The following is a 27,435-nucleotide window of genomic DNA, read 5'->3' as shown; positions in this document are numbered from 1 at the left end:
GGTTAGATGCTGTAGGCTGTGCCAGGCTCTTCTTTCTGGCTCGGAGCTGTAACAGTATGACAGAGTCTGGGTGCACATAGGCTGCCTTTGTGGAGTACAAACCAAAAGGGTGAAGGGTGAAAAGTCAGCAAACCAAAGTGTCTGGAGTTGGAAAGGTGAAAGTTAGGGATGGGAACAATACCACTTGACATTAGGCGGCTTTTGGATGGTAATGTCTTTATTTTTTACAGTTCTATTTTTTGATCCTGTGATTAAATAAGATTGTTGCTGTAAGCAGGCATGCTTTTTACAACAACATGACATTTAAAATGTACAAATGATATGATTCTCGTGGTTGAGTTGAGAACACACGGACAGTTAAGTAAGCTAAACCTAAAAACATTACGTGTCACATCTTTCTTTTTATTCTTTATTTTGTTGCTCAGAAAAGCCTCGAACCCGCTGTTACTTGTAGTTGCACAAATGGAAAAAAATAGAACACAAAGAAACACACTTAGACTGTAAACTGTACAGTATTTGACTACATTTGCATTTACTGCTGCCAGCAAACGGGGCCTTTGGGAGAACATTTGCATGTGTCAGCCCATTTGGGTTACATGGGAGAACATAAAGAAATGGAATCAGATACGTGATGTAGAACGACCGGTTTTACTAACTAGGGTCTTGCCTTTCTGGGTAATATTACTGTGACTTACTGTATATTACTGTGATCAAGTTTACAGTTTAATACCACAGTGAAATGAAATAATAACCATGACTTCATCCGTCCTACAGACATTAGAAAGTGTAATGTCTTACCTCTCTTTGTCTTTGGTTTTCACTTTCACAGGTCAAGCCACACAAAGACTACTTTATGTTTTTAGGCCCTGAAGAAGCAGCGCAGTAGTAAAACTAGTAACAAAATATTTTAGTCGCAAGTTAGCGTTACAGAAACAACCACCAACCACCGCGCTTAATGAGTTTCTGTGAAGGCAGTGGACACCAAAACAGGAAGCGTACTCTTTGTAACTTGAGGCAGATTTAACTTTAAAGGAAATAGATGTGTGTATAGAAATGAGTTGTGATGATAACTGCAATGGTTGTTGTCTTGTAATGCATAATAGAAACTTTTATTTTGAATTTTATACTCCAGGGTCATGATATTCAGTGACCCGAGGACAGACAAATCCTAATTATGTGATTTTGTCTTTGTACATAATTTGAGCAAATATCGAGGGTTCTGTTCCTCACACACATTATAAACTTGATCATACAAAGTATGTGTTTGAATCCTTCAGAATTGTGTCCTTGAATGCCACACTCACAGTGTTTTCTGTCCTCTTCAGACTGTGAGCTGTTTGTATCAGAGATCCTTCAAGACGAGGTGCTGGGTGAAACTGCCCAAGAGACACGGAAGGTGTTACTGAACAACTTCAGGGTCGTCCATGTCCGGTAGGGTTCTCCCTCCAGAAGCAGCATCGCATCAGTGTTTAGGAAAGCTTTACTAGTCAAGTGTCAAAATGTAATTTCATGGCACGATCATCTAACTTTTGCTGTTAATGCCAAACAATAAGCTTAATTATTGCTGTGATTGCTTTAAACACAGTTTGCAAAATTACATTTGAAGGAACTCATTTAGTGTAATGGTGTCACCTTCAAGACTTCATGCTCGCTCTTATTTGTTGTTGTTAAAAGTGTTTAAAGACCTCTGTTTTGATCTGGATTATTAAATCTTAATGTGATGTAATTTACAAGCGTGATGAACAGTCTATGAACCCCAAAAAAATGGAAACTCTTGCATGAAGTGCAAGAGTTCACTCCGGAAACAGCTTCCTGCTCTGCTCGATATGAGACACTTGCTCTCAAAACTTGTGGTTTTGAGGTCTTCCGTGCAAGAAAACGATTGCTGAATTTTTAAAGAAATACTTTAAAGCTGACGCGTCTGACTAATGAAAGCACAGAAAGCTTTGTAATTCAGTGCAAAAGATTTTGATATCTGCTTATTCTGATTTTTTTACAGGAACCCTCAAGAATTCCCCTTCCCAACATGTAAGTGAAACTACCCAGAATCTCACGTCACACACTGCTGGTTCTACGCTGTCTGTGTTTGATTACATACTCTGATAGAATTAAGTGCACAGATTATTTATTGATCATCTTTTCGTGTTTCGCACATTCAGCGGACTTTAGGGACGACGACGGTTCTGATGACAACCGTAGTTCCAGTCTGGGTCGCTCGGCCCCGTCGGACGACGCCTCAGTAGCCTCCGACTACCAGGACGATGGAGCCCCAGAGAGTGAGTTAACAATAGTCCTGATTCTGACTCCCTGTGTGTGTGTGTGTGTGTGTGTGTGTGTGAGAGATCTTAGGCTATTTGCGCAGTGCAGAGATCTTAGCTCAAAAAGGCCTAATTCTAAATGTCTATGTGCGGCAAAGCAGCATTGATGGCTTTTTCTTCACAACATCAAATGAAAAAAAAAAATATTTCAATTGAGCAGCATACATGAACCTAGATTACATTTATATATATATTTCATACTTTAATTAAGGACATGTTAACCCTAACAAGGGAACCCACATGTCTATATTATCCGTGTGAACGCGCTGAAAGGCTACAGCGTGCGAGGAATGCTGCACCAACAAAGGAGAAGGTAAGAAGGAGGTGTCGGTGTCACAGGAGACGGTGCGGTATTCTTCCGAGGGAAACTAAACAAATGCAGTTTTAACAAACAACCCTCGAGCATCCTCGCTGGCACACCTACACCTCGCCACAGGAAGCACAGTGGAACCCGTCTGCTGGATATTGTTGCTCGCTCTCTTAATTTGAAAAAACAGACAGACCACATCTGTGAACACCCCCCCCCTCCTCTCTCGTTCACTGGCCTCCTACCTCTCTGCCTGGCTCCGGTGACATCAGTGACTCCTCCTCCTCCTGGCCAGTGTAGGCAGGTAGGCCGTCCTGATGCCGGTGAGTTCTCAGAGGCCGGATTGGGGACCTAGAGCTCCCTCCAGTGGCGGATCCTCAGCTCCTGATCCATCCCCTTGAGCTGTGTGTGGACTGTGGGAGGCCGGCCACACAGAGAGGAGGCTTTGTAGCTGCAGGCTAATGCCGTGATTGATTGACCCCGAGCCCCTCTATTCTTTCACAACCGGGTTTGAAATACAACACTGTACCTGAGGGGCCATGTGTGTTCCATCCCTCTCTCCCTTTATCAATCTTTCTCTCTATCTTCCCTTCTTGGACTTGCCCTCCCCCCTCCCGTTCAGACTTTTTGTATTTCTGACTCTATGTGCCAGTTAATAGCCCTTGACGTGACATGCCGCAGGTGGGCATTTATTGACCCGGCTGCCTCAGGTGCCCATCTGTACCCTCTGCTTTCTTTTTTTAGCTTCTTTCCTGAGGTAAAGCTGGAATCATGGGGAATTTCCCCCAATAAGGAAAAAGGAACACGCTTGCAGTCGTTTTGTGATACCGATAGTCGATGCCAGCTGGATGTAGTAAAAGAAAAAAAATTATATTTCAGCTTTTTTGGAAATGTCTTAATGAAGTCTTCGGTCCTGCTGCCTTTCTCTGCAACTTTGGAAAAATAGAGTAAACAAATCACGGCAGATGGTGGGAAGATAGACCACAAGACAACGCTAATTCATTTCTTTGAATTGTTCATTTTAGAATAAACAAGGCGAGATTTCCTTTCGGCAAACAAACAAAATCAAACAATAAAATGCTTTAAAAAATTTCCCTTAAGGCTATAACGATAACACGCCCAACCAAAAACTACGCCGTCTGTTACCGTGGATGCGATAGTTGTTAAAGCTCGAGCATTGTGTCGCCCCGTTGTTGGCGTTAAACGTGAGAAATAGCCAATTATGCGGCACTTCCACAATCTTCTTTTTTCTTTCATTTGCATTTTGCTTTGAATATCGAATGTCCCTCGACACTAAACAACTACAAAAAAAACACACATTTTTATTGTTGGATCAATAATCATAACATTTGATTCTGTAAGACGAATTCACACCTCGCAGCTCCCGCCTCGTTTTATTGCTGCGACCGTGCTGGCGTAGTGAATGGCCTGTGTCCTCACTAAAGAGGGCATGTGGAGTTCATAGTTCATTCTCTGTTCACTGCCGGTTGAAAGACTCGGCTCACACTTCTCTGCTGGGCGGTCGCTTTTCAATGGAAGAGGGAGTGTTTGGTGGAAAATAATGGTATGACCACTTTAATGAAATCAGTCGCATTTTCTTTTTGGAGGAACAATCATCCATGGTGACGATTTGAATTTTCTTTTATCCCTTTAAAATGCAAAAACTCAGCACCTTTTTGTTTGCTAAAACTGAAAGGTAATTTTGTGATTGAGAGAAAAAAAGCACTTGGCTTTAAGGAGAAGGTAGAAAATGGAGTTTTTTTTCCCTCTCAAGTTTAATTGTCTCATTTTATTCGAGGCTACTGTACACAAAAGAGACTTTGTGAGTGTGAGAATGTATTATCCGTGGTAATCGACTGCCTGCCTTTCGCTGCTCTCTGTCCCCTAACCAGAGAGTGAGTGAGTGTGGAGTCGATGGCTGCTTCTACAGGAGGAGCCTGTGCCGTTTGATTAGATGCGGTGGCCTGTTGTCTTCAGCGGACTGGGTGACACCACATTTGTAATGGCTGACGGGAACAGATGGAGCCTCCATTGTTTCCCGGGTGTCTGCATGGTAATGTGAACTGAGTTTCACCCGACGACCGCACCGGTGACCTGAGCAGCGCATGCAGCCTCACCCCGGCCTCGTCTGCCCCCTTTACCACCCTCCACCTCTCTCTCACTGCCATTCCAATACATTTTGCATACATCAACAAATATGTACAATTTTATCCCTCCGGCGTGTCTCCTTTAACACACACACACACACACACACATACATATATATAGACCCCAGGAGACAGCCGGAGATGTGGGGCTTTTAGCCCTGTCATGCTGCTTGCAGGTCAAGTTTACGAAGTTGAAATGGCCCGTTTGTTTTTCTTTGATTGGTGGAGCACCGCTGGGCGCTCGGGGATGTTTGCTTGGAAGCTGCGGCGATGACAGAGCACCGCATGAAAGTGCTTTGTTTCAGGAGGCGCGCAGAAAGAAAAAAAAGATGACGCTCCTGATGCGTCTCCCTCGTCTTCTTTGTGATCGTAACGATTCTATTATGGTCTGTGTTCTGCTCAGGTGTGAATGTAGTATTTATTCAGAAAACCTAGATGTCATGTGCCCGTCGTTACTCATATCAAGTGACTTCATCTGTTTGTGTCACAGTATATAATCTGGCATATGTTCTCTAATATTCTAGATTGATGAGAAATGTCTTGGAGATCGTTTAATTTGACGTATGGGCAGGTGGGGCTGCAAGTAATGATTGTTTTAATTATTTTCTTGATTAATCAATTCAACATTTGGTCTATAAAATGTCTGAATGTAGTGAGAAATGTTACAATTACCTGAATGCTGTGGGGACTTCTTCACATTTGCAGTTTTTGGACAAAGAAAAGCCTATTCTTACATTTTGGAGAACTGGGGAATGTCTGGCATCTTCACCATAAAAATGACCGATGTGTTTAATCAATGATCAAAATAGTTGCTGATTAATTCCTGCTCATTAATCAGTTAATAGCACCAGCACTAAAGGCCGGTGCGGTCTGTTGTGTTAGCCTATTTAAAGAATGCAGGAATGGGACTCCTGTCAGTGATTACTTTGCCGACCCAATTTCCTAAACCAATTACTTGCAGTAGAATGCAGTAGGATAACCAATTTGAATTTATGCCTCGCTGTTGCATATTTCTCATTTCAATATGAGGAGCCAATGCACAGTAACAACATTATCACGCGGTGCCGGTAAATAGAATATGAAATCTAAGTTTTTGTCATTTGGCATTAAAAAGCTGTATTGAGTGAAGTGCTTTCGGGGGTGCGTGCCCGAGTCTGTTGGCTGGTGAAACGGAGGACAGAAAAAGTTGCCAGCTGAAGGATTGTTGCTCCATTAGAGGGTTAATCAGCAGCGTTTAAAGTGCCAACTAGCCCCTCGTCTGTGTTTTGAAGGCACAATTAAGTCACGGAGAAAGAGTGTGTTTCTAGGTGCCTCACGGAGGAAGAAATGACATTAAAAGCACAGAAAGGTTGAAACATTTATCCCATTTATTTCCTCATTTGCATGCAGCACCTGGACAGTATTTCATGTCTGCTTAGATGACCTCTTCGCAGGTTTGTTGACCTGTGGTCGTGTTGTCTGCCCACGCACTGAACTCTTGGCTTCTGACCTCTTGCACGACCAACCTGTGACCCGTCTGCACTCAGTCCAGAGTTGTGTGAATGATTTGGCCTTCCTGTCACACATCGCCCATCCGTCAGGAAGTTTCTCTGGAGTTCCTCTGATGGCTGATCTACTGTACCTATCCGTCAGTAAAATCCGCCTGAAGTGGAGATTAATTTCTCACGGCATGCATCGGTGTATGGATTTCTTGACATTTGGATAGCGGCAGCTCGTTTAGGAAGCGAGGAATATGTTAATGACCTCCAGTCTTCCTCGTTCTCCCTCGCTCCCCTTTCCTTTCCTCTCTCTCTCTCTATTACAAACACACACACACACACACATTACGAGGCAGGAGCAGGCTCTGTGCATCGCTGCGACTGCTCGCCACCAGGGTTCAAAAGTTCACACTATTCCCCGAGGGCTACTGTGCTGCTGCAGATGCTGATAGTCTTTTCTTTCTCTCTTTCCCTGCTGCCTTTCTCTCCCTCTCTCCCTCTCTCTCTCGCTGTTTACACTATTAATCTTGTACACTCTCTCTCGCACACTCACTCACGCTGCCTGGCAAGGAGAGAGCGGCTTGAAGGGGGGATTTGGACGTATTTAACCGAAGGGCATCCATCACTCTCATCTCCGGCTTCACCCCCACCACCGAAAGCCACACCGTGCCGTTTCTTTTTTTTTTTTTAGCATCCTCTGGTTTTTTGTTTTTTTCTAAGCCCCTCTGATGCAGCTCTCCCCTCATTTGCTTTGTTTTATTGTTGCATTGCATATAATTACATCCCTCGGTTGCCTCTGGTGTAGCGCCGTTGTTGAAACCCAGGGAAAACAAGGCGAAGGGAAATGTGCAGCAGTCCATCTGTAAAGAGGCACATAGGCAGAATGCAAAGTGGGGAAGCTGGGGCAGGGTGGCTCCTAATCTCCCCCAGAGCTGTCAATGTCACAGACAAATAGCAAAACTATCAGATGCGGCGGGTTCACCCAGAGGTTAGCGTTCCCAGGTACCTCCTGCATTCACTCCCTCTCTTTCTCCCCTTGCCTTGCAAATGAGAATTTGATTTTGCCCTCCACTGGAATCCATTCCTGGAGATGAATGAAGTTTCGATGCCAAGCCCAGGTGGCCCCGCTGATTTCTTAGGGAAATAAATGGAGATGGGAGAGATGTGTTGGCCTGTACACAGACAGTGACACGACGGCTCCCAATGCCTCTGGGATCCCTCTGTTTAATTGTTGCTGTAATGTAGCACTTTAAGGTCATTAACATGCCCTTGTGGAGTTATTTGAGGATGTTGAGGATGCATCCCTCTTTACGCCGGGACCTCCGCTCGGCTGGAAGTAGTCAGCGTTGTGTGTGTGTGTGTGTGTGTGTGTGTGTGCGTGTGCGTGTGCGTGTGTGTGTGTGTGCGTGTGCCAAGTGGGACAGGGCTGCCGAGGGCTTGTACGCTGTTGGAAGAATCCTTATCTACAATAAATATATATATATATATATATATATATATATTGATTTGTAGTGGCTGTAAGTTAGCTTATCTCAAAGAAATGGAATCAGAGGCCAGTTGATTGTGGAAACAGTGAGAGTTTTGTTAATACTGTTAAAACTGTTTTGCGGCACTAAAACTGTAAAGTTTTGTATTCAAACAAAACAATTATGAGATAATTAACTTCAAAATGTGATAACAGTTAAAGGCACAACTTTTAAAAATAAATTCCAGGCTTAAGTAAACGTGGTGTGTTATTGATCTTTATATTTAGTGGCTCAATCTATTTTACTAAATGAAATATGTGCAGTGATGGTTTCTTTGCGTCTGGTAAAACTAAAACTTAACACTGAGTATTGTGATTGTTTTATTGTTTTTATTATCTTATATTTTTCTGTGAGTTCATTTGTATTTTGTCATAAAATCCGGGTTAAATCGTTTCTGTCAGTCAAAGAGGTTGTTAACCGTCGAAACGCTCAAACAAAGACTTTATTTAACTTTTTCAGGTTTATTTATTATTTTTAAACTAATAGAAAAGATTAAAAAAAGGTTATGAATTAAGTTTTTAAATTATAAAAATAATTATATTGCAATGTCTTTTTCTTCTCAATTATTATCTGACTTGTGTGTAAATTTCAGCTTCTATAAAAAGTAAAATAATATGTGTCAATTTAAGTAAGTTAATACTTTATTTGTTTAATTGCAACTTTCTAAAAATGATTCTTATTTCCTTTTGATAATAAAACAACAGAATTACAACATTTTCTGAATTGTTCCAATGAGGCCGGATGAAGTAATTAATCAGCTATTACCTTTATTTATATATATATATACATATATATATATATATATACATTTGTTTATTAAAGACTAAAATGGAAATCTGCTAAAATATAGTCAATATACCACAGTACGAATAAAATATAGAGCACAGAATTTAAATACAAAAGAAACTATTAAAACTACTAAAGTAAAATGAGTGGTGCCATTTAATGGAAAAATCATCTCTAACTGTTGTTTTTATTATGTTATTTATGGTTATTTATATGAATCCCAATAAGTAAAAAAAAACATAACTTTGTCCACTAAAAATAACGTAAATTAAATAAATAAAAAATAAAAAAATCTTATTTTTATGCGAAACCACCTGCTTCAGATTGAAACGAGACTCGTTCGTTGAGCGTTTTGCTTTATTTCCCCGGACAGAATCATTCCTCTGAAACACCTGTTGCCCGTTGGACTACCTGGTGATTTATGAACGGTGTCACAGAACGATCGCATCATATAATTGTTTATTGCCATAATATGTAACAGCAGTGACGATAAAACGAGACCAATTATATCAAAAGGTAGTCGGCGTGAGATATTGCTCAGAAAGCACAGTGCAATAACGCGGTCCTCGCCAACATACTAACTTACCATTATTGCTGAAATTATATTTAAAGCATTTTAGTGGAAATAACAGAAGCGTTTTAAAGTTGCAATAACTGTACATTCAGAGAGCGAGTGTGTCGATTTCCTCCAAGTGTTCCTCCCTCCAGGCTCTGTCGTTGATTGTGTTACATCCCGTTTTTATCACAGATACGTAGGCTCTCCTGTGGGCCCCAACTCCTCCATTGTTGGTATTTATATTCTTACTACTGTTTCCTTTTTGTCTGTCTCTGTCAGTGAAGCAGCTGAAAACCATCCCCAGCGATTAGAGGATCATTGTATCTGCAGTTAAGCATTTGAATAGTGGTAGTAAATCTAGAAAAGGGAAATTCAGGGTCGCTGTATACGCTGCTTATGGCTGCCCAGGGGGAAGCCGGTGTCACATAGTAAATTTAGCCCCTTAGTGTCTTCACTGTGGCCGGCCTGCGTTTGAATGTAGGAATGGAGCCAAACGGAGCCCAGAATGACTTGACATCTAATCCCGCCAAAGACGCACAGAAATGTAGTTATTTGATTTTTTTTTCCTTCCAAATTGCATCAAGCGTAACAGACTAAGTCAGTCGATAAAAGAGAGAAACAGCAGTTATCTGCACTGCATTAAAGCTGCAATACAGCCGAATCTCTAGAATCCAACTCTGCAATATGAAATATTTACCTGATCCTGTCTGTGAGTGTGTTAAGGTTTTTATCCTTCGCTCAGTCGTAAAGCTTTTATCTCGAGTCAGAGATCTGTTGTTTAACCTGATTGACATCCCTGATCCAAAAAAATAAATCCTCAATCACTCCTGCATAAATTCCCAGTCCCATTAACCGTCACTAGACGAGGATACGGGGCATCATGCGGCCTGATATAATGCACTGCATGTTTGCTTTGGTTCAAACACATGCATTAGGAGGTTCTAAACACGGTTTATGAATCGATGACCGAGGTCCTAATCAAATCACGGAGAGGAGAGGACGACATTCTGCCCTTAACCTCAGTTCCTCTCCGTCTCTCTCCTCCCGTCTGTTCGGCCGCCTCGCTGGAGGGACGCGCCGCGAAGGCCTCCTGCTTTAATGAGGAAAGATGTTTCAATTTAGCTCTGGCCTGAGCGCAGATTGAGCGCCGGGTGGGTGAAGGTGCACTGAGTGAATCCTTTTTCCTAATCAAAGGACAGTATCGAAGAGGATTGTGGTGTCTCTCTCTCTCTCTCTCTGTCTCTCTGTCTCTCTCTCTCTCTCTCTCTCTCTCTCTGTCTCTCTCTCTCTCTCTCTCTCTCCCCGTCTGTAGAGTCAGCAGCATTCCTCCTCGCAGCCCCCTCAGGAGCCTCTCGCTGCCTTCTGTTTCACCTCATCAGCAGAGTTCACGAGGGGGTCAGGTCCTGCCCCCCCGATGCTGCATTCAATGCAATACCCCCCCCCCCCCCCCCCCCCACGCTCAAGGAGTCCGAGGACTAAGCACCAGAGAGAGAAAACATATGACAACTCGCTGGTTTTGATTTCTACCTGAGGTCACCTCTTCTGCTCGCTCCTAAATACAGAATGTATATTGATCCCGTAGTGTTAACTGGTGTTTGCTGGCAGTATCTTGTATTTTTCTCTGGATAAAAAAAACATCTTTATTTATCTACGAGGGACAGCAGACCTTAAATAACATTTAAATTTGCCAGTTTTAGCCAGTAGTATGATGTCCATCCTTAGACCTGGAGCGGGATGATGTAACAAATTAAAAGAAACAAATAAACAGGGTCGACAAAAAACACAGTGTGGAGCTAAAACAGTTAGTATTAATTAGTGGATAAAGAAAATGAATCAGAAACAGTTTTGATAATCATTTTCAAGTAATTTTCTTCAGCAAATATACCAAAAAACTCATTAATTTGCTTGTTTTCTTGATTCATTTTAATAGAATTATATAAAAAGTGAATATCTTTGGGTGTTGGACTGTTGGTCGGACAAAACAAACAAAGCTGTTTTGGTACGCCAACACAGGGTTAAGGAACCAGTGACATTTGTCACGATCAAAACGACATTTTATAGACCAACGTTAGCTGCAACCCTAAAGCAGACATAAAGCCATCAAAGCACATGTAGGGAAATATCACATCAAACGATAAGTAGCCCAATAAAAGCTGTTATAGAACAGACGTATACGGCACTCGTGACATATAGCTTCACAACAACACGTGAGACTAAACATTACAAATATACAATATAACCTTACAAGCACAGAGGAACACATAAATATAGACTTCACTCAAAGACTGAGGACACATGACACATTCACTGAAATGAAAAACAATGTCACGGACGTGCAGACGTCAAATATAATAGAGAGACGTTGATGGACGGAGCAAGATAAAGATACAATGCCTATTTCCATGTCTTTCTAACCATCATAAATACAGCTAGACATCTTCCACATGTGTAGTGTTTTATATTATATCATGAGCATACATCAGCATGATGTTTAGGTAATTAATTGTGATATACGACATTTTCAAAGCATGAAAAAGCGGCGCAGATTAGCAAAAGAAGAACGTAAGGAAAAGCTTTTTATTCCGATAACGCTCTTTATTTCCTCCCTCGTCTCACTGTCTCTCTCCATGTAGCTGGCTGACTTAAATGTTCCTATATGGGGCTTCGATAGTGGTTCGAACCCTCTGGAGGAGCATGTTTCCCCTGCCCGTGCTGTCGCTCCTCTCACAGAAAAGACACTAAAGCGAGCGCTCGCGTTCCATCTTCCGCAGCTCCCATCAGCGTCTTCGGTGCATTTTTGTGTTTTTCACAACATCTTTGTTGCATTATGACCACCGTTAGATCTAATGTAACATATTAGTCCTCCCAGCCGACCATTTCCCTTCACTTTGATTCAGTCTCTATCCAGCCTTTGATTGACTTTCAGCCTAAGTAAAGTGGATTTTAATGAGAGAATACATTAACTCCCTCTGGTCATGCTCACATAAATCAGCCTTTTCTTGCGGGATCAACTGCTGAGCTCATAACACCATGCTGAGAGAGTGTGAATAACCAAATGAGAGATTGAGTCTGTGGCAAACCGCTGGCAGCTCAGATGCATTGTTGTGTACCCCCCCCCCCCCCCCCCTTGAGTTTAAAGCAAGTTCAGAAAGGCAACAGAACGAGAGCACTTATCAGCACCCAGGTCAGCTCTCGCTTACGTTAATACCACTTTTGTCCGGATCAATTAAACACAAATCTCCAGTCACTTTCTATTGATTATTTCCTTTCATTTGGAAATGGGGCGACTCGCATCTTTTGTTGCTGATGACCACCGAGAGCAGTTAGATTCAGTTAGCGCCGCCTGCAGCGACTCCTCACCTTGATCTACAGAAGCACGTGACGCACCTCTAACGCCGCATCTATCTGCTTCTCTTTGTTGGTAATTGCACTCAGCTAAATAGGTTACGCTGAAATATCAATAAATTGCCATCAAATTAATGTCAATACCAAAGCTGTGGATGGTGCTAATTAAAAACGCAAAAGGGATGAAAATGAAGTCGTGGCATTGCTCTGAATAATTGATAACGCAATTTATGATTTTTATGAAAGAGTGCCGTCTGTCTGGGATTTTGATGAGGCCTTAATTAGATGCATTAATGTGTCTCTCCGTGCCTGTAGTCAAACTCAAAACTCAAACACCATGATGGTTGTTGGGTTTTTTTAACGCCCTTAATTACACATTTTCAAATAACATTACCTCTTGAATTTCCACTTAAAGCTGCACGGGTCCCAAAGAGGTGTTAGTGTGTAATTTTCATTAAAGGAGGAATGGTTAACTCAGGACCAATGAGGAGTCTGCCTTTGTTTCGGGTGGGATCGAGCAGCTTTCAGGCAGACGTGATCTTCTCAGGTTGTGCTGCTACCTTGTGGAAGAATCCAGAACTATTGTGCTCATGTTTTCCGGCTTTTCACTGAAGTCGTATACTCGTGTTTGTGAGATTCACACAAAAAGCAGGACAGTGAAGTGAGGTCGGGTCACGCGGCGGTAAAGTGTTAAACACGCATGAATGTGTAATGTTTATTGACTCAAAGCAGATCAGACTGATCCCCCGTGTTGACTTTGTACCTCCGCGTCTATTAGCCGGACTCGACCTTTTGAGATAAATGAAGAGCGAGGGAAGCAGACGGATGAGGGGATTAGAAGTGGGCCGCAACAGGGAAGCAGGCCCGGGGAAAAGAAATGGACGGACTGCCCGGCGGATAGATGAGGTGGGGGAGCGTAATGACTGCTGTTTGTTATGATGTACTGAATCAGGTTCTCTTTGACAAAACAGTCCTTAGCACCTCTGTATTTATAGTGTCACCGGTCAGTCCATCCACAAAGGCAGGCCGATGATATGTGAGCGTGTTAGTGCCGCGAGGTGTCTGGGGCTCTGCTCTGGAACGACCCGCTCATCCGTCAGGCCCACGGGCTGAAGCGGTGCGGGGTTATGGGATCACGGGCTGGATTGTTGTGAACTTAAATCTCTGGAATGTTAGCCAACCACAAAGAAAGAAAGAAGAAGAAGAAAATCAGCTTTATTTGGCTCTCTCCCTGAGAAGAGACTGAAAACAACAACTCTCAGAGAGAGAGCGTCGCGTATTTGTAGCGACATTCAACTGTGTTTTCATGTTGCAGATTTTTATGAACGAGAAAGAGGTTCCTGTTTGTCTAATGTTGGGGGACGCTCTTTGTTTAAACCAGAGGACACACGTTTGGTTTTCAGCAGCAGTTAAACAGGGATGGATTCGAGGCATTCCCCTTGTCACCAGCGGTCTGAATCACACGGACTCGTGTAAATGGTCTTTAAATTGTTCCTGTGTTTCAGACTAAAAAGGCGGTTGCTGCGCTCCCTTTGCTTTTTTTTTCTTTTCTCCCCTGCGAGGCTAATGCCTGTTGAGTAATGCATTCAGGGGAAGCTGAGCTTTGTTTTTGACACATGGAAAAGCCAGGGACCCCATGTTGAAACACGGGGCGGAAGATGGCCCTCGAGGCCGACCTGGGGTCAATTCTTCGATATCCCCTCTAATGGCTAATGGCTAGAAAACTGGTCAAACAAACCGACGTCTTAAAAGAACTTTGAAACTAACTTCAACATGCAACAGCTGGTTAAAACCTCTTCTCTTGAGGTGTCCTGGTGGTCGAGTGGCTGAGTTGAATATTATGTAACTACTGTACAACATTTGACCCAGAAAGGTGAAAATACCAAACAAATTCATCTTAAACGATAACCACACCTGCACATTCTGCTTTATGGTCTGTTTGACTCTAAATGGACCATCATTTACTAAATGAACATCATGGTGTATTGAAGAAGACTTGAAACTAGAGATTGAGACCATAAACTCATGTTTACAATGTTTACTGAGGTAATAAATCAAGAGAGAAGTAGAGTCATTTTCTCATAGACTTCTATACAACCAGAGGAGTCGCCCCCTGGTGGACACTAGAGAGAATGCAGCTTTAAGACACTTCAGTATTGGCTTCACTTGCTGTCTGTGTGAAACACACAATATGTGCATTATTGGAGACATGTTCATGTATTAAAATCATACATCATTGCCAACACGATTCTATGTGATCACGTGAATATTACAAAACCACTATTTAGTGTGGACTTCCTCTTTAAAACTTCTGCTCCTCCAGCACAAATGGCACAGTAGGCTAAATACTTTGCGAACTGCATTGTCTAAACAACTGCACTAATTAACCAAAGCCTCTTAAGTCGTGCCGTTGCCCTATCATGTTTAAAATTTGACTTTGCAAATTGCAGAGAGATTTCCACAGGAAGGTTGCTCCCATTAAAAGTGCAATGTGAGCAGATGAATGGACTGCAGCGCTCAGCAGCACTGTAAATGTATTGATCCCGGCTTCCTAAAGCCTAGCGGGGATGCATTTGATCCACAGCGTTGGAGACTTTATATTCATGGTGTGTGTTTGTGTGTGGTAATGAGGAACCTTTTAAGTGCAGCTTATTAGGAGTTAGTGCTGAAACAATCGGGCGCTGAATTGATTGGTTGATTGACAGAAACTATTTCGATTATTTTAACTCCTTAAGTAAGAAATATGGCAACCTTTCTCTGGTTCCAGCTTCTCAAATGTGAGGATTTGCTGCTTATCTCTTTTTTTTAATATCATAAATGGAATTTATTTGGGTTTTGGAATGTCAAGACATCTGAAGAAGTTAGTTTTATATTAAAAACGTTCCTTTTTTATAGACGAATGAACTGCTTCTGTTCACAGGCTTCGGTGACATCCCCCCTGTAGCCGCCCAGGACCTCGTCAACATCTTGAAGCAAGGCCACCTGGAGAAGAAGCGAAGAGGTACGGCAGCATAAAGAGACCGGCTCCGGGTCAAGTGGCTGATTGATTATAAAAAATATATTAGAACAACTGTTGTTCATGTGAGTCATTGTATTCTGCAGATCACAGCTTCTTCGGCTCGGAGTGGCAAAAGAGATGGTGTGTTCTGAACAATTCAATATTCTACTACTTCGGGAGTGAAAAAGGTTTGTTTGAAAATGCCAACGAACGGAAACATCACAGGTTCATAAATTAAATCCGATAACATCCTCCCACTTGTGCTCTTCCCTACAGATAAGCAGCAGAAGGGTTCCTTTTACATCATCGACTACAACGTGCAGCTGGTGACCAACCTGAGAAAAGACTCCAAGAAAATGTCCTGTTTTGAGTTTTTTTCTCCCGGACGGCGATCTTTCCAGGTTTGTGTTACAACAACAAGCCTGATTACTAAACTAAAAGTGTGCAATCCAAAGGAAAGGCATGCAGAAATATCAATACATCCGCCGACTTCAGCTTCTAGTATCTGTGTTTAGTTGTCCAGTAAGTAATAAGAACATGAATGAGGAAAAAGATTATTTTAAAGTCATTTAAAAACGGTGTCTCCATCACATAGTTGGTCCTCTAGAGAGCACCGAGTTGGTTTTCTACTTTAAAATGTCGCACTCAGTACATTTCTTGGTCTCAAATGCCTCCTGATGAAATATATGTAATGTGAGGGGCATTGTGGGTAAAAAATAAATACGTGTCAGGGAGAAGTTAATATTCGGAGAAAATTTGAATATTCTCTGAGATTAAATAATCGATCAACACAAAAATGTACCTGTTAATTAACCTATTTTGACAGTCGATTAATTGCCAAAAAGTAGTTTATTATTGTCTGCTTCTGTACGTCCTCTATGATAATAAACTAAATATTTTTGTCACCTTGGGCTGTAGGAAATTGTGGTAACAATTTTTCATTGCTCTGTAAAATGTCAGAAAACAAACGAGTAATTAAGAAAATAATCACCAGATTAAACAATAATTTAAATAATAGTGATCAGAACCAGAACCGTTTTATTGCCAAAGTATGTTGCACATAAAAGGACTTTGACTTCGTGGATTGAATTTAAATGAATAAATATTTGTTATCTAACACTCAAATATTTGCATTGGCTTCAGTCGTGCTTTAATCTAAATTGTATCCACACGTCTATCTGGCACATTAGTTATACTGTCGATTATAATACAGTTATGTCTTAATTGAATATTTTAGATCTGATCATTTTATAGCTACATCAAGAGTGAACATTTCTATTTGCCCTTTTTCTTGCTTGTTAGGCAGCGAGGAGGAGAGTCGGTGTACTGAAGTGAAGATTAAAAATCAGGACTTTTATTTCCATATAAATGCACGTTTAGATGTGATGATAATTGCGTGATTATTGCCACTGTTTCCCATTAGTTCACTGCCAGCAGTCCTCAAGAGGCCAGAGAATGGGTGGACCAAATCAATTTTGTACTTAGAGGTAAGCCAGCATCTCTTTCTAATCTCTTCCGGTATTTATTGCAGAGCGTTCTCTGCTTCATTGCTTCTCCTAAAGTTGCTTTTCTGCGTGTCCTTATTTGAATCAAGAGTTTGAGGTTCGAGTACGTCACGTGTTGTTCAGATTCTTACACAAATTGATATTGGGTTGTATAAATAAGATTGACTTGAGTTGACTTTTTAAAAGCCATGTAGGTTAATTTGGAAAATACAGTTAAAGCGGTTCAAACCGTCCAAACCTCTTCTTTTCTACATTTTCCACTAAAGTTCTGTTGTGTGTTTTTTCGAGGGGCAGAAAGGTCAGAAATGAAAGGGAGCCCTTCATCATCTCTGACTCAGATAAAAAACAACCCGATCCATCACAGGCTGCACAGCCGAGCCCTGAATCTCCTCATTCGACATGTCATGTGCACCATCATGTAGCTCTAGATCTACTCCCCCTCCCCCCCCAACCACTCCTCCCCTAACCCTCCTACCGAATTCCAACTTACAGGAAATTGATTGGTAGATGTTCTGGTTATCCTCCAGTGACATTGATTTCTGCTCGGCCGCTGGTGTACGGCGGACGACCTGATACCCTGTGTTAGAGCTGCCAGTCGCCTGCAATGAGACGGCTCCTCCATCTGAGCGAGCAGTCCTGCCCTCGTCTCCTCTAAAATGGGCTCGGGCCGGGCCACTGATTTGCGGGAAGTAACAGACACTCTGCAGTTTGTCTTACTTCCTTCCAGACGAGTTTTACTACGAAATGCAGTCCTGATTCAGAACATGTAGATGATTCTTATCCACCCTCTTCAGCCCCTGAACAACGCTGAGAACAACGCTGACCTGTACTTTCAACATCGCTCCTCCGAGAACTTTGTGGGAATATTATTCTTGGCATTTTGCCTTTTATTTAATATTGATAGTGGAGATACAGATAGCGTGTGCAGGGAGAGAGAAACGGCTTTGACATGCAGCAGAAAATGCGATTAATAACAACGACAGACAACCCAATATTCAGATAAAGAGAAGATAAAGAGGAAACATGGGGAGGCATTTTTAGGGATAAAAAGTAACTTTTCTGCATTAAAATGTCTTAAAACAACTAGACCTACGTAATATAGTTTGTTTAGTTGTTAACTTATGTTATTACAAGTATTTCCAACAATTTTCAAACAGGAGAAAAGTGTAATTTTAATCAAGTTAACGGCTCATTTCTTTTGGGCGCCTGTTTGTGACATCATTACCCCTTTGTTCATGCGTCAGTGTATTGAAATAAGCCATTATTTTTGATACACGTTTTAGATCTTGGTGGTTTTTAACTCTATGTTTTAACCTGGATGAAGGATTTTATCCGTCAGACTTCTTGATCTTGAGTGATCAGCGGTAGCTCGTTTGTTTTCTGACATTTTACAGACCAATGATAAAACGTTATCACAATTTCCTGCGGCTCAAGTTGACGTGCTAAAATATATTTTTAACGTGAAACTGCTTTATTCTCTGTTTTAATCACAGGGTCCATTTGTTTTGTAGAGTAAGAGACCTCGACGGATATTTCTGCTCCCTGTAAAAAGGTCCTGAATTATAAACTAAGAAGGAATCATATTCTGGGAGAACACGATGTAAAATAGTGGTGAAGACAACAACTCCCATGATGCCACGCTTCTCCCCGACATCTACACACTCTGTCTTTTCAAATAACTTAAACGCAAATATTGTGCGTTATTTGTCAAGCAAAAATGACAAACAGTTGCTTGTTCTGACTTCTCCGATTTTATAATTTGCTGATTTTGCGTGTTCTATGCTGTATAGTTGTACATTATTTATTTTTTACGTTTTAACTGTTAATCAGACAAAACAAGGAGTCTGAAGACGTCACCATGGGCTCTGGAATATAATAAATGGCCGTTTTTTCCACTCGTTCAGACTTTGCAATTAATTGCTTAGTCAAAAAAAAAGATAAACACATGAATAGATAATGAAGATAATCTATAATTGCAGGCAGAATTCAAGCCTCCAGCTTGTCATTGCTGCTATGCGGCGTGTGTCCTCGCCTGTTGTGCCGTCAGGACCCTTTGAGCATTCCTCTCACTTTACCCTTTAATGTATGTGTGTGTGTGTGTCTTTTGTGCCACGCTGTGCTCCATCTTCACGCTAACGCCGCTCTTTCCCTCCACAGATATCCGCTCCACCTCCATCCCTTGCGACGATGACGAGCAGCAGGAGGAGGAGGAGGAAGAGGAGACCTATGATGACATTGAGGGGTTGACCAGCCCTCCCTCGTCGCGGCCCGCCGCTGCCCAGGCCTTCCAGAGCGGCAAACTGGGAGGGGGGCACGAGACGGGGGAGGTCGACGAAGAGGACGAAGACATCTACGAGGTGCTGCCAGGTATGAAGACGTGGTTACACACACACACACACACACACAGATACATAGACAGGAGGGCTGCACACACAGACTCTCATGATACTCAGTCAGACAAATAAACACACTCGAGAGCCCTGAGGGATTTTTGCAACAAGAAATATTTGTGATGATCTCCCCTGGCTGTGAAATCTGTGTTGCCAGGTACCTCCCTACCACCGCAGCACCCAGACCGATCGCTCATTTTAAATCAAGCAACACTAATAAGCTTGTCGGGGCCGAGGTGGCTGCTGCAGAGGCACACGGGGCAGGAAGGGAAGACGCTCCTTACACTAGAAACCAGCTTCCTCCTTATCTCGCCGAGAGCCATCTGTTGAGAAACAGTTATGTTGTTGGAATCAGCGAGAGCCGGTTTGTTCCGAATGCTCCGTCACAGAACGTCCAATTAGCTAATGTTGCCAGGCAACAAATAGCCCACAATTCAATCCGCTAAGCAGAGTTTGGGGCTAAAATTGCCTGGCAACAAGCAATTTAGTTGAAAGGAAGCTAAAAAAGAAAACGGCATCTTGCAGGGCTTAAAATAGTTCTGGAGCTCTTAATGTCACATTTTGAATAGAAATTAGAGTTTGATTGAGAATGTTGGGAGTCAGTGTGTGAGAGTCTCTACTGGGGGGGGGGTGGGAGCCCCATGTGTCAGGGTGGCTACTAGATCCTGAGGAGGACAAAAGGGGTGATCTGATCTTCTCAGGGCCGTCGTCCATCACTCTTTCTATTAAATAAGATACATCAAGATTCTGTTTCACTCACTGAGTACATTACCTTTGCCAAAATCACTGGCGAGAGGCAAATCAGTCTTCAGACTGTCACGCCGGCGTTCACAGCCATCTGGGAAGAGGTACAGACTCTGACCACAGATGGCATATCGAATGACGGCCTCTTTCGTTCACTTTCTCACCCCTTCACTTATCAATCACCCTGCTCCTCTCTCTGCTCACCAGCAGCTCTTACGCAGTGATTCGATACCGTTAAATTATTAGATTTTATGGTTAATGGGACAAAAAAGACGTTTGTATTTTAAGAATCTTCCTTTCTTAACAAATAGAAGTATTCCTGGATAGTAGTCTTTTGGTAGTTTGTCAGACTTTACTTTATTCGTTGCAAAAGTTGTTTGAGTTTTCTTTGGATTCCTAAAGTTGTTAAAGTGACATTTCAGCAGATTTTCAACCAGCTTTGTATCGCTGCAATATGAGTTGTATGTGCAAATGAACCGTGTTCGGTTTCCTTCCGTGAAGCCAAACAAAGTTTCCCTAAAACATTAAATGTCTGGAAAATATCAAGAATTTGAAAAAAATTGCACATCAGATGCATTTTAAATGTCGAGCATGAGTGAAGCATCATTTTCTCTGTGATGAGCTCTCTCTGTTTTGTCGGAGCAAAACTCCGAACGTGGCTCAGTTGCAGGCAGAACGCAGAGCGACGGTGGTATCGGCTCTGATGCTGATGACTGATTTTATTGAGTGGAAAATTAAATCACATTGATATAGAAACCGTTGGCCCATAGCGGCGGCCTCTGCACTGAAGGATGCTCTCCTGCTGCAGTTAAGGAGTGCTGAACAAATGTTTGGACCCTTTGCCGGCAGAATGATTCTGTGTTTCTTCTTTTTGGTGTCGTAACAATGCACGACATTTTAATATTTTATTAGGTAAGCCATGACGTTGAGATTTAAAATGATTTATTTAGCATTTTTACATTTGTTTTATTCATGAAATGTGCGACAACCTGAAAGAAAAGCAGCAGAAAGAGAGATCGCTCTAACCTTTACACATAAGAAACGCATCCAAACTGCACACATAACCACAAATATGCATGTGGATATACAGTAAGCGTGTGTGTGTGTGTGTGTGTGTGTGTGTGTGTGTGTGCGTCGTCCGTCCTGGTCTTCCTGGAAGCAGAGGCGCAGGTTGTGCTGGAAGGTGGATAGTGTTGCTGGGTTGTGGCGTGGCTGTCAGCCTGCTGCTGTTGAGGATGGATGTGTGAGGCGGAGGGCGGATCACCGTGTCACCTCTCAGACCACCGGGGGCCACGCCCCGCAGTCAATGGCACGTCCGCCTCTGCGCCTCAAAGACTTCTTCTTTTTCTTTTAACTTTTCTCTGATGAATGTGAACAAATTGATCCTCACCGAGGAGTTCAGTCTGGTGAAAGACAAACGCACGTCTTTTATCTTGTGGAAACGCATCAGGCACTGGCTGATGATCCGTTTTATTTATTCTTTCTATGTTTTGTTTTATCGTGATGCTTTTTTTTTTTACCCCGCATTAGTCCTGAATGTGTGAAACAGAAAGAAACTCTCTGTTTTTCTTCAGCAGCAGGTTATGTTTCTTGTCGTTATTTTAGATTTTCCCATTAGATAATGAAATTAAAATGTTTAGGACTTTATATCTATTTATAATGTTCCGTCACAAAACTCCTTTTGTTCTGTTTGCTGTGTTTAGACGAGGACTTTCCAGATCCGACAGATGAGAGCAGTGAAAAGAACAACAAACCAGGTCAGGACCTCATTACAGTCTGCTAATAATGAGGGAAATCTCCAGCTTAATAGTTCGCTGTGGGAAAAGAACCTCGTCTCGCTCTTTTACTTAAATCTGCGTTCTGCATTTTCCCCATTTCAGCTTGGTCATCAGATTACGCTAACTTCTACCAGGGTTTATGGGATTGCCAGTCCGACGAGCCGGACGAGCTGCCCTTCCAGCGAGGAGATCTCATCTACATCATTAGCAAGGTCAGCAAAAAAAAATAATAATCCACAAGGTTTTTTTAAAGTTCTCCCAGAATTCAGTGGTTTCTGGACACACTTTCAGTTGAAATGGGAGACCGCCGTTCACCTCTAATGGAAACCGTTCCTGATTGCACCCTTGACTCAGACACATAATTACAAGATCAGTTAAAGTAGTTTGAAATGTGTAGAATATGTAATTATTTGAGGATTAAACAACATCAATGCCAGTAATCACTTTGCCCCTCGTTTACTCTCCCAACACGCTGATATCCCCAACGTCTAAACCCTTCTGTTAGCGAGCGCTCGTGACTCGATGCAGCAGCGAAAGCACCAACAGCGGCATTGTCTCCTCCCAGGCCACGAGGGTGAAGTGCCGTTCGGGCGCTGCGTAATGGTGCTGTTGTTCATTACGGAGCCTCCATCACCGGGGTTAATTGAGGAGGCAGCCATGCGAAGCCCTTTCCTTTCTGTTTGACATAAACTGCAGGTGAAGCCGTCCTGCATCTCAGCTCTTTTCCTCTCTCTCTATCTATTTCCTCGTGCTTTATGGCCGTCTTGTAGTTACATGCAGAGTATCTACCAGTGAAAAGCCGCCCTACTGGAAATCAATGGCTTGTAATTTGGGCACTTTTGCTCTGCTGCGCGCAGGGACTTGTTTCCCCCAGACTGTTTCTATTGGTCGGTTTGAGATTGAATCATCATGTTCTGTGTTTAGGCGAAATTATCTGAAGAGTGGAGGGAGGAAGAATTTACAGTGTATTCAGCTTTTTTTTTTGTGTTGGTAATTATGCAGTAGAGATTGAGAAATGATGTATTCAACCTCCTCTTCAATCAGCAGCTGCAGCCCCTGAATCTTAATTATTTGTGATGTTTTCCAGTTTTAGTGCAGAAAACAATAATGTTCTGACTTTTTTATCGTACATTAAAGAAGTTTAAGATAGATAAACACACACGGTATCTGTTTATGTGGAGGGATATGCAGCTCTTTTGTTTGTAAGAGCAGATATGGCACAGGTGAAATATGCTCTTCACACAAGATGGACTTTTAATTGAGGCTCTCTTGGCAGTGCCAGATTAATGAGATGCCAGCCTTCGCTGTCTGTGCGTGCTGGTTGATAGGGGGAAATGTCAAAACAGCCATGTCCATTTTTCACGCAAGGATGACAAAAGGCAGCGTACTTGGGGAAACAAAGGGGAGCTGGCTGCGCTGCTGATCCGCCTCAGACAGCCTCAGCCCTGCCTGTATTACTTTTCACTGTATGGATCACATTACTGCTCCTCCGAAGACCTTTAAAAGCCAAATAAGTTCCAGGTTGTAAGCAAGACTAGGTTGTAGTATCTCACAATCTTAATGACACGGATTGCTCTTGTTTTGTCGAGCTGTACGCTGAAGTTATAACATAGTGACAGACTACGGGGAGAGTATTCTAGCTTTTTCCTCTAATGGATTTAAAGCCAGGGTCTGGTTGTAAATTATTCAGACGCGATCTCCGGACGGCTTTCCGACTCTTTGGTTCGGTGTGACGACACGACTCCGCCCGCGTCCCATTTCGTCGTCCTAAAAGCGTCACATTTCCCCCCATGAATAGCATTATTTGGATTATAGCCTGTAATCGGCTATTTGCTTTAATGAGCCCTTGGGGAGGGCTTCCCTGCGTCTCCTGTGTGTACACTCACGCCCCTGCCCACGTTCGGGGTTTTTTTTTTACGGGTGGGGATTCCTGAGAACCCTGACCTCGATGAGTGAAATACGGGCCCTTGGCTAGAACTCAAGTCTGTCGCTTAACTGGGGACCTAGACACATGAAATGGCCGTAATAAAACCAGGGCCCATAAATTCTTAGAGGGTGGGAGGCCTGGTTGTCTGTGCTGTTATGTCAACACTGACCATAATTACAAGGTAATAAGGACACGCTCTAAGTGCTAAATCAATGGTGCTAACAAACTGTTATTTTTAAAGCTGGGATGTGATTGACTGCTGAAGTGCAGAATGGGATAGCCACAGGCGCGGTGTCATATGGCTGTGAACTGAGGAGAACATGCCGATTGTATAAAAGGCCCTCATCCATCATTATTGATCTCTCACTTACTGTAAAGTGGGGGCATTTTTACTGTATTTGTGTTATTTTCCCCCTTGTGTGTTGCTCTCTGTGTGTGTGCGCATATCTGTGTGTCCCTGACAAAGTAAATAAATTAGGAACCTCACAACTCATATGAATCCCATTAGTTCGAGAGAATTAATCTCGTAGTGAGTGAGCCTCCGCCGCCGGTTCCAGCGATGCCTAACTTGCTTTCCTGCAGAGCTCGACGGCGATACTCAGCGCGCTGATACATGAGGTACGAGCGCACCGTTAAATCCATCTTGTGAGTTTTGCTCTGGCATTTCATTTCTGAGAGCTTGCATTTTTCTAATGCGCATTATAGTTTACACGCTGACGTTTTAGTGTGTGATGACAAACACCGGCCGAGCTCCGTTTTCTGCCACATCACACGCTGAGATTTCTTTCTTGAGGTGTTTCGCTCACATTTCCACTGCGTCGTGACGCGCAACAAGATATCTGTTGCAGGATTTACAACGCGAACGTGGCATCACTTTGTCACGGCGGCTTGAAGCCGTTGTTTCACTTCTCCCTGACACGCGTAGTGCCCGTGTACTTAGTCGGCCATGTTCCACACTGAACCGTAAGGTTGTCTTGCATTCTTGCCCTCTAATTTATGTGTCCAGAATCAAAAGACATGGGCTCTACAGGTCAGCTGTCACATTCCTGTATTCCCACAGGCACTCATGGAGAACGGCGGGGATGGAGTGGGAAGAGATTTATGGCACAAACCCATCCAGGGTCCTTAAAACTCTGGCAAGCGCTGCTGCCACCTCTTCCTCTTCCTCTCCGTCGCCCCGCTCACCTCTCCCCTCCTTCCCGCCCGCCCGCCGTCCAACCGGAACGCTAGAGAGAGGGAAGACGAGCCAGCCAATCCCGTGCGTCCCCCGAAAGCCCAACGTCACGGCATCACATTTGGCCAAAGTGTTTCAGCTGCGGCTGCTTGTCAGGGAGGAGGAGAGCGTGGACACCACTGACACCTTGTGGCCGTTTCTGTTACTCTTTTTATTATATGACAACTTCTACAAACACCAGGAGCTGATTTACAGCCGTATAGATTTACTTGCTGTGATTTATAGCCTCTTTATAAATACAAGTTATGATGTTAAAGATTGAAATAAGAGATTCTGAAACTCATTCTGTGCTTTTAAATGGCCACTGGTTTTCTGCCCGGGCTACCTGTGACAGTCCTCTTTAGGGTCATAACAGGCTGCTTCTCTGTTTAACAAGCCCATTTGGGGCCGCTGCCCACAGGTCACACCGACTGAATACAGACGAAGAAAAGAAAAAGTGGGCAAACAATCAGATGGGAAAAGTCAAGCAAGAGAGACAAAGAGGGTGGATCCTTTTATTCTTTTGTGTGAACCCTGCGCCCCCCCCCCTCCTCTTCTTTCTCCTTTTCTCTGTCACACACCCATTTAAAGACCCCTGGCTGCTATTGTGGCCATAGACACCAAGACGCTATAGACAGGCAAGACATCCTATTTACCACCCAAAGTAGCAGGGGGTGAGTCTGGGGTTTGGGGGTCATGCAGGAGGCAGCGGTCAACTCCCGGTCAACTACAGTAGGTCATTATTCAGCCCAAGCCAATAGCCCAGAACCGCGTCCGAGCAACCCACCCCCAATCCATTCCATGCCTAATTATTATAAATGAGGGGCGGCGTAAACAGCCATCATTACAGACACTCAGTGGCATACACAAATCCACTTTAAATTGCTATTAAGTTAAGGAGCTATCTGTAATCCCAGGCGTGCATTAGAAAGGAGCGAGTAGGTTTTCTTTTTATTAAATCTCATCGTCCCTGAGATATTTTCAAACGTTCTCATGCTCTGTCATGTTTCCAATTTGAAGCCAATTCGCTGATTTAATTAAAAGCCCACTTGGAAAAAAATGGACACTAAGTAGCCGTTTCGATCTCTGGTTGTGCAGAATTGTCGTCCATATTTCTGGATGGATTTCGACAAGATTACTTTTGGTACGGAGTCCCTGTAACAGCCCCAAAATAAGCTTTTTTCCCCCACAGTTTCTTGTCTTATCTGGTCGATTGTTAGCTGTTACCTGTGTGAGCGAGGAGGAGAGCTCGCTAACCTAATAGCGGGTTACAGATCTGCGTTGGAGGTGTCCATGTTTCTTTGTTACAGTGACCCGTGATGGAAGAACTGCAGAGAGCTGCAGTGTATCAGACGAGTCTGATGTAGAGCAGAAAGAAGAAAAAAAACAACAGAGAGGATGCAAGTGGAAAGGCTGCTACAGGAGAGATGGAAAGAGAGGAAGGGGAGGAAAGGAGGGAGGATGGGGGGAAAGGAGGGAGGGAGAGATTGTAACACCCAGGCGGCGGGTTCAGCGGCAGGGCAATGAGAGACTTCCTGCGCTCCATCACGCCCAAGGCCTGCCTCAGTCAGCTGGTGGCCGAGGAAAGATGCCTCATGTGTCAGGCTTATTAGCACTCCCCCTAGTTTGTATGCATTTGGGATTGTGTGTGTGTGTGTGTGTGTGTGTGTGCATGTGTGTGTGTGTCATTTGTGTGAGAGAACAAGATGAGGAAGGAAAAGAGGGGAAGAAGAGGACATCTGTCGAATATTTTACATTTTCTCCCCCAAAAAGGGTGCATTTTATTTTCTGATTTTCTTCAAAGCTTGTGTTTTGTTTCGGTACACGATGGGGATGATGGCGTCCCCCGCCACGCCACCCTCCCCCCGCCACGCCACCCCCGTTGTCTTTTTCTCCGCATCCACCCCAGCCCTCGACTCACCTTCTCCCCGCTCCAGGCTCGGGGTATGGCTGTCAATCCGTCCTCCGGTTTTCGGGAGCGTGAGCGATGGGCCTATCAGAATGCCACCATTAGCCAGCCCCCCCCCCTGAGTGGTAAATAAACGATCGCGCCGGTACACTGCAGGTGTTGTCATAGCAACCCACTCTCAGCGCCAGCCCCGCCCACGCTCATCCACCCCCCCCTCCTTTTCTCTCAGCGGAGGAGTCACCGGGAGGTCAACGAGTCAACGCGCCGCAGCCGCCACGACACGGCGCTGTTTGGCAACACACACACACGCACACACACACACACCCTCACACACACACACACGCGCACACACCATCACACAGTGGGTCTGATCTGCATCCAGGTTGCAGATATGTGTCACCTCTCAGACGACACACTGGGCATCGTGCTATATCTTGTTAATGAGATGAAAACCAGACGTCTCCCAGAACTCTCGGGGACGCTTGATGTTCATCACACGAGCCCGTTC

At 43.4% G+C, this 27,435-nt stretch overlaps 1 protein-coding gene across 1 annotated transcript in view; it reads left to right on the top strand.

Annotated features, from left to right (window-relative positions):
- The window catches only part of skap1 (src kinase associated phosphoprotein 1), a 30,745-nt gene continuing 3,310 nt past the window's right edge, over positions 1–27,435 (top strand). Inside the window, exons 1-11 of the mRNA XM_079182481.1 lie at positions 1–208; positions 1,326–1,431; positions 2,000–2,028; positions 2,160–2,276; positions 15,384–15,464; positions 15,566–15,649; positions 15,738–15,862; positions 16,885–16,948; positions 19,124–19,333; positions 21,804–21,857; positions 21,981–22,090. Coding sequence (XP_079038607.1) covers positions 169–208; positions 1,326–1,431; positions 2,000–2,028; positions 2,160–2,276; positions 15,384–15,464; positions 15,566–15,649; positions 15,738–15,862; positions 16,885–16,948; positions 19,124–19,333; positions 21,804–21,857; positions 21,981–22,090 — 1,020 coding nt within the window. The 5' untranslated portion in view covers positions 1–168. The remainder of the gene's footprint in view (positions 209–1,325; positions 1,432–1,999; positions 2,029–2,159; positions 2,277–15,383; positions 15,465–15,565; positions 15,650–15,737; positions 15,863–16,884; positions 16,949–19,123; positions 19,334–21,803; positions 21,858–21,980; positions 22,091–27,435) is intronic.

Source organism: Pholis gunnellus (genome assembly GCF_910591455.1).
Source record: "Pholis gunnellus genome assembly, chromosome: 21".
In the NCBI taxonomy this organism is placed as follows: domain Eukaryota; kingdom Metazoa; phylum Chordata; class Actinopteri; order Perciformes; family Pholidae; genus Pholis; species Pholis gunnellus.
The sequence above is the reverse complement of the archived record's forward strand: the minus strand, read 5'-3'. Positions and strand labels throughout refer to the sequence as shown.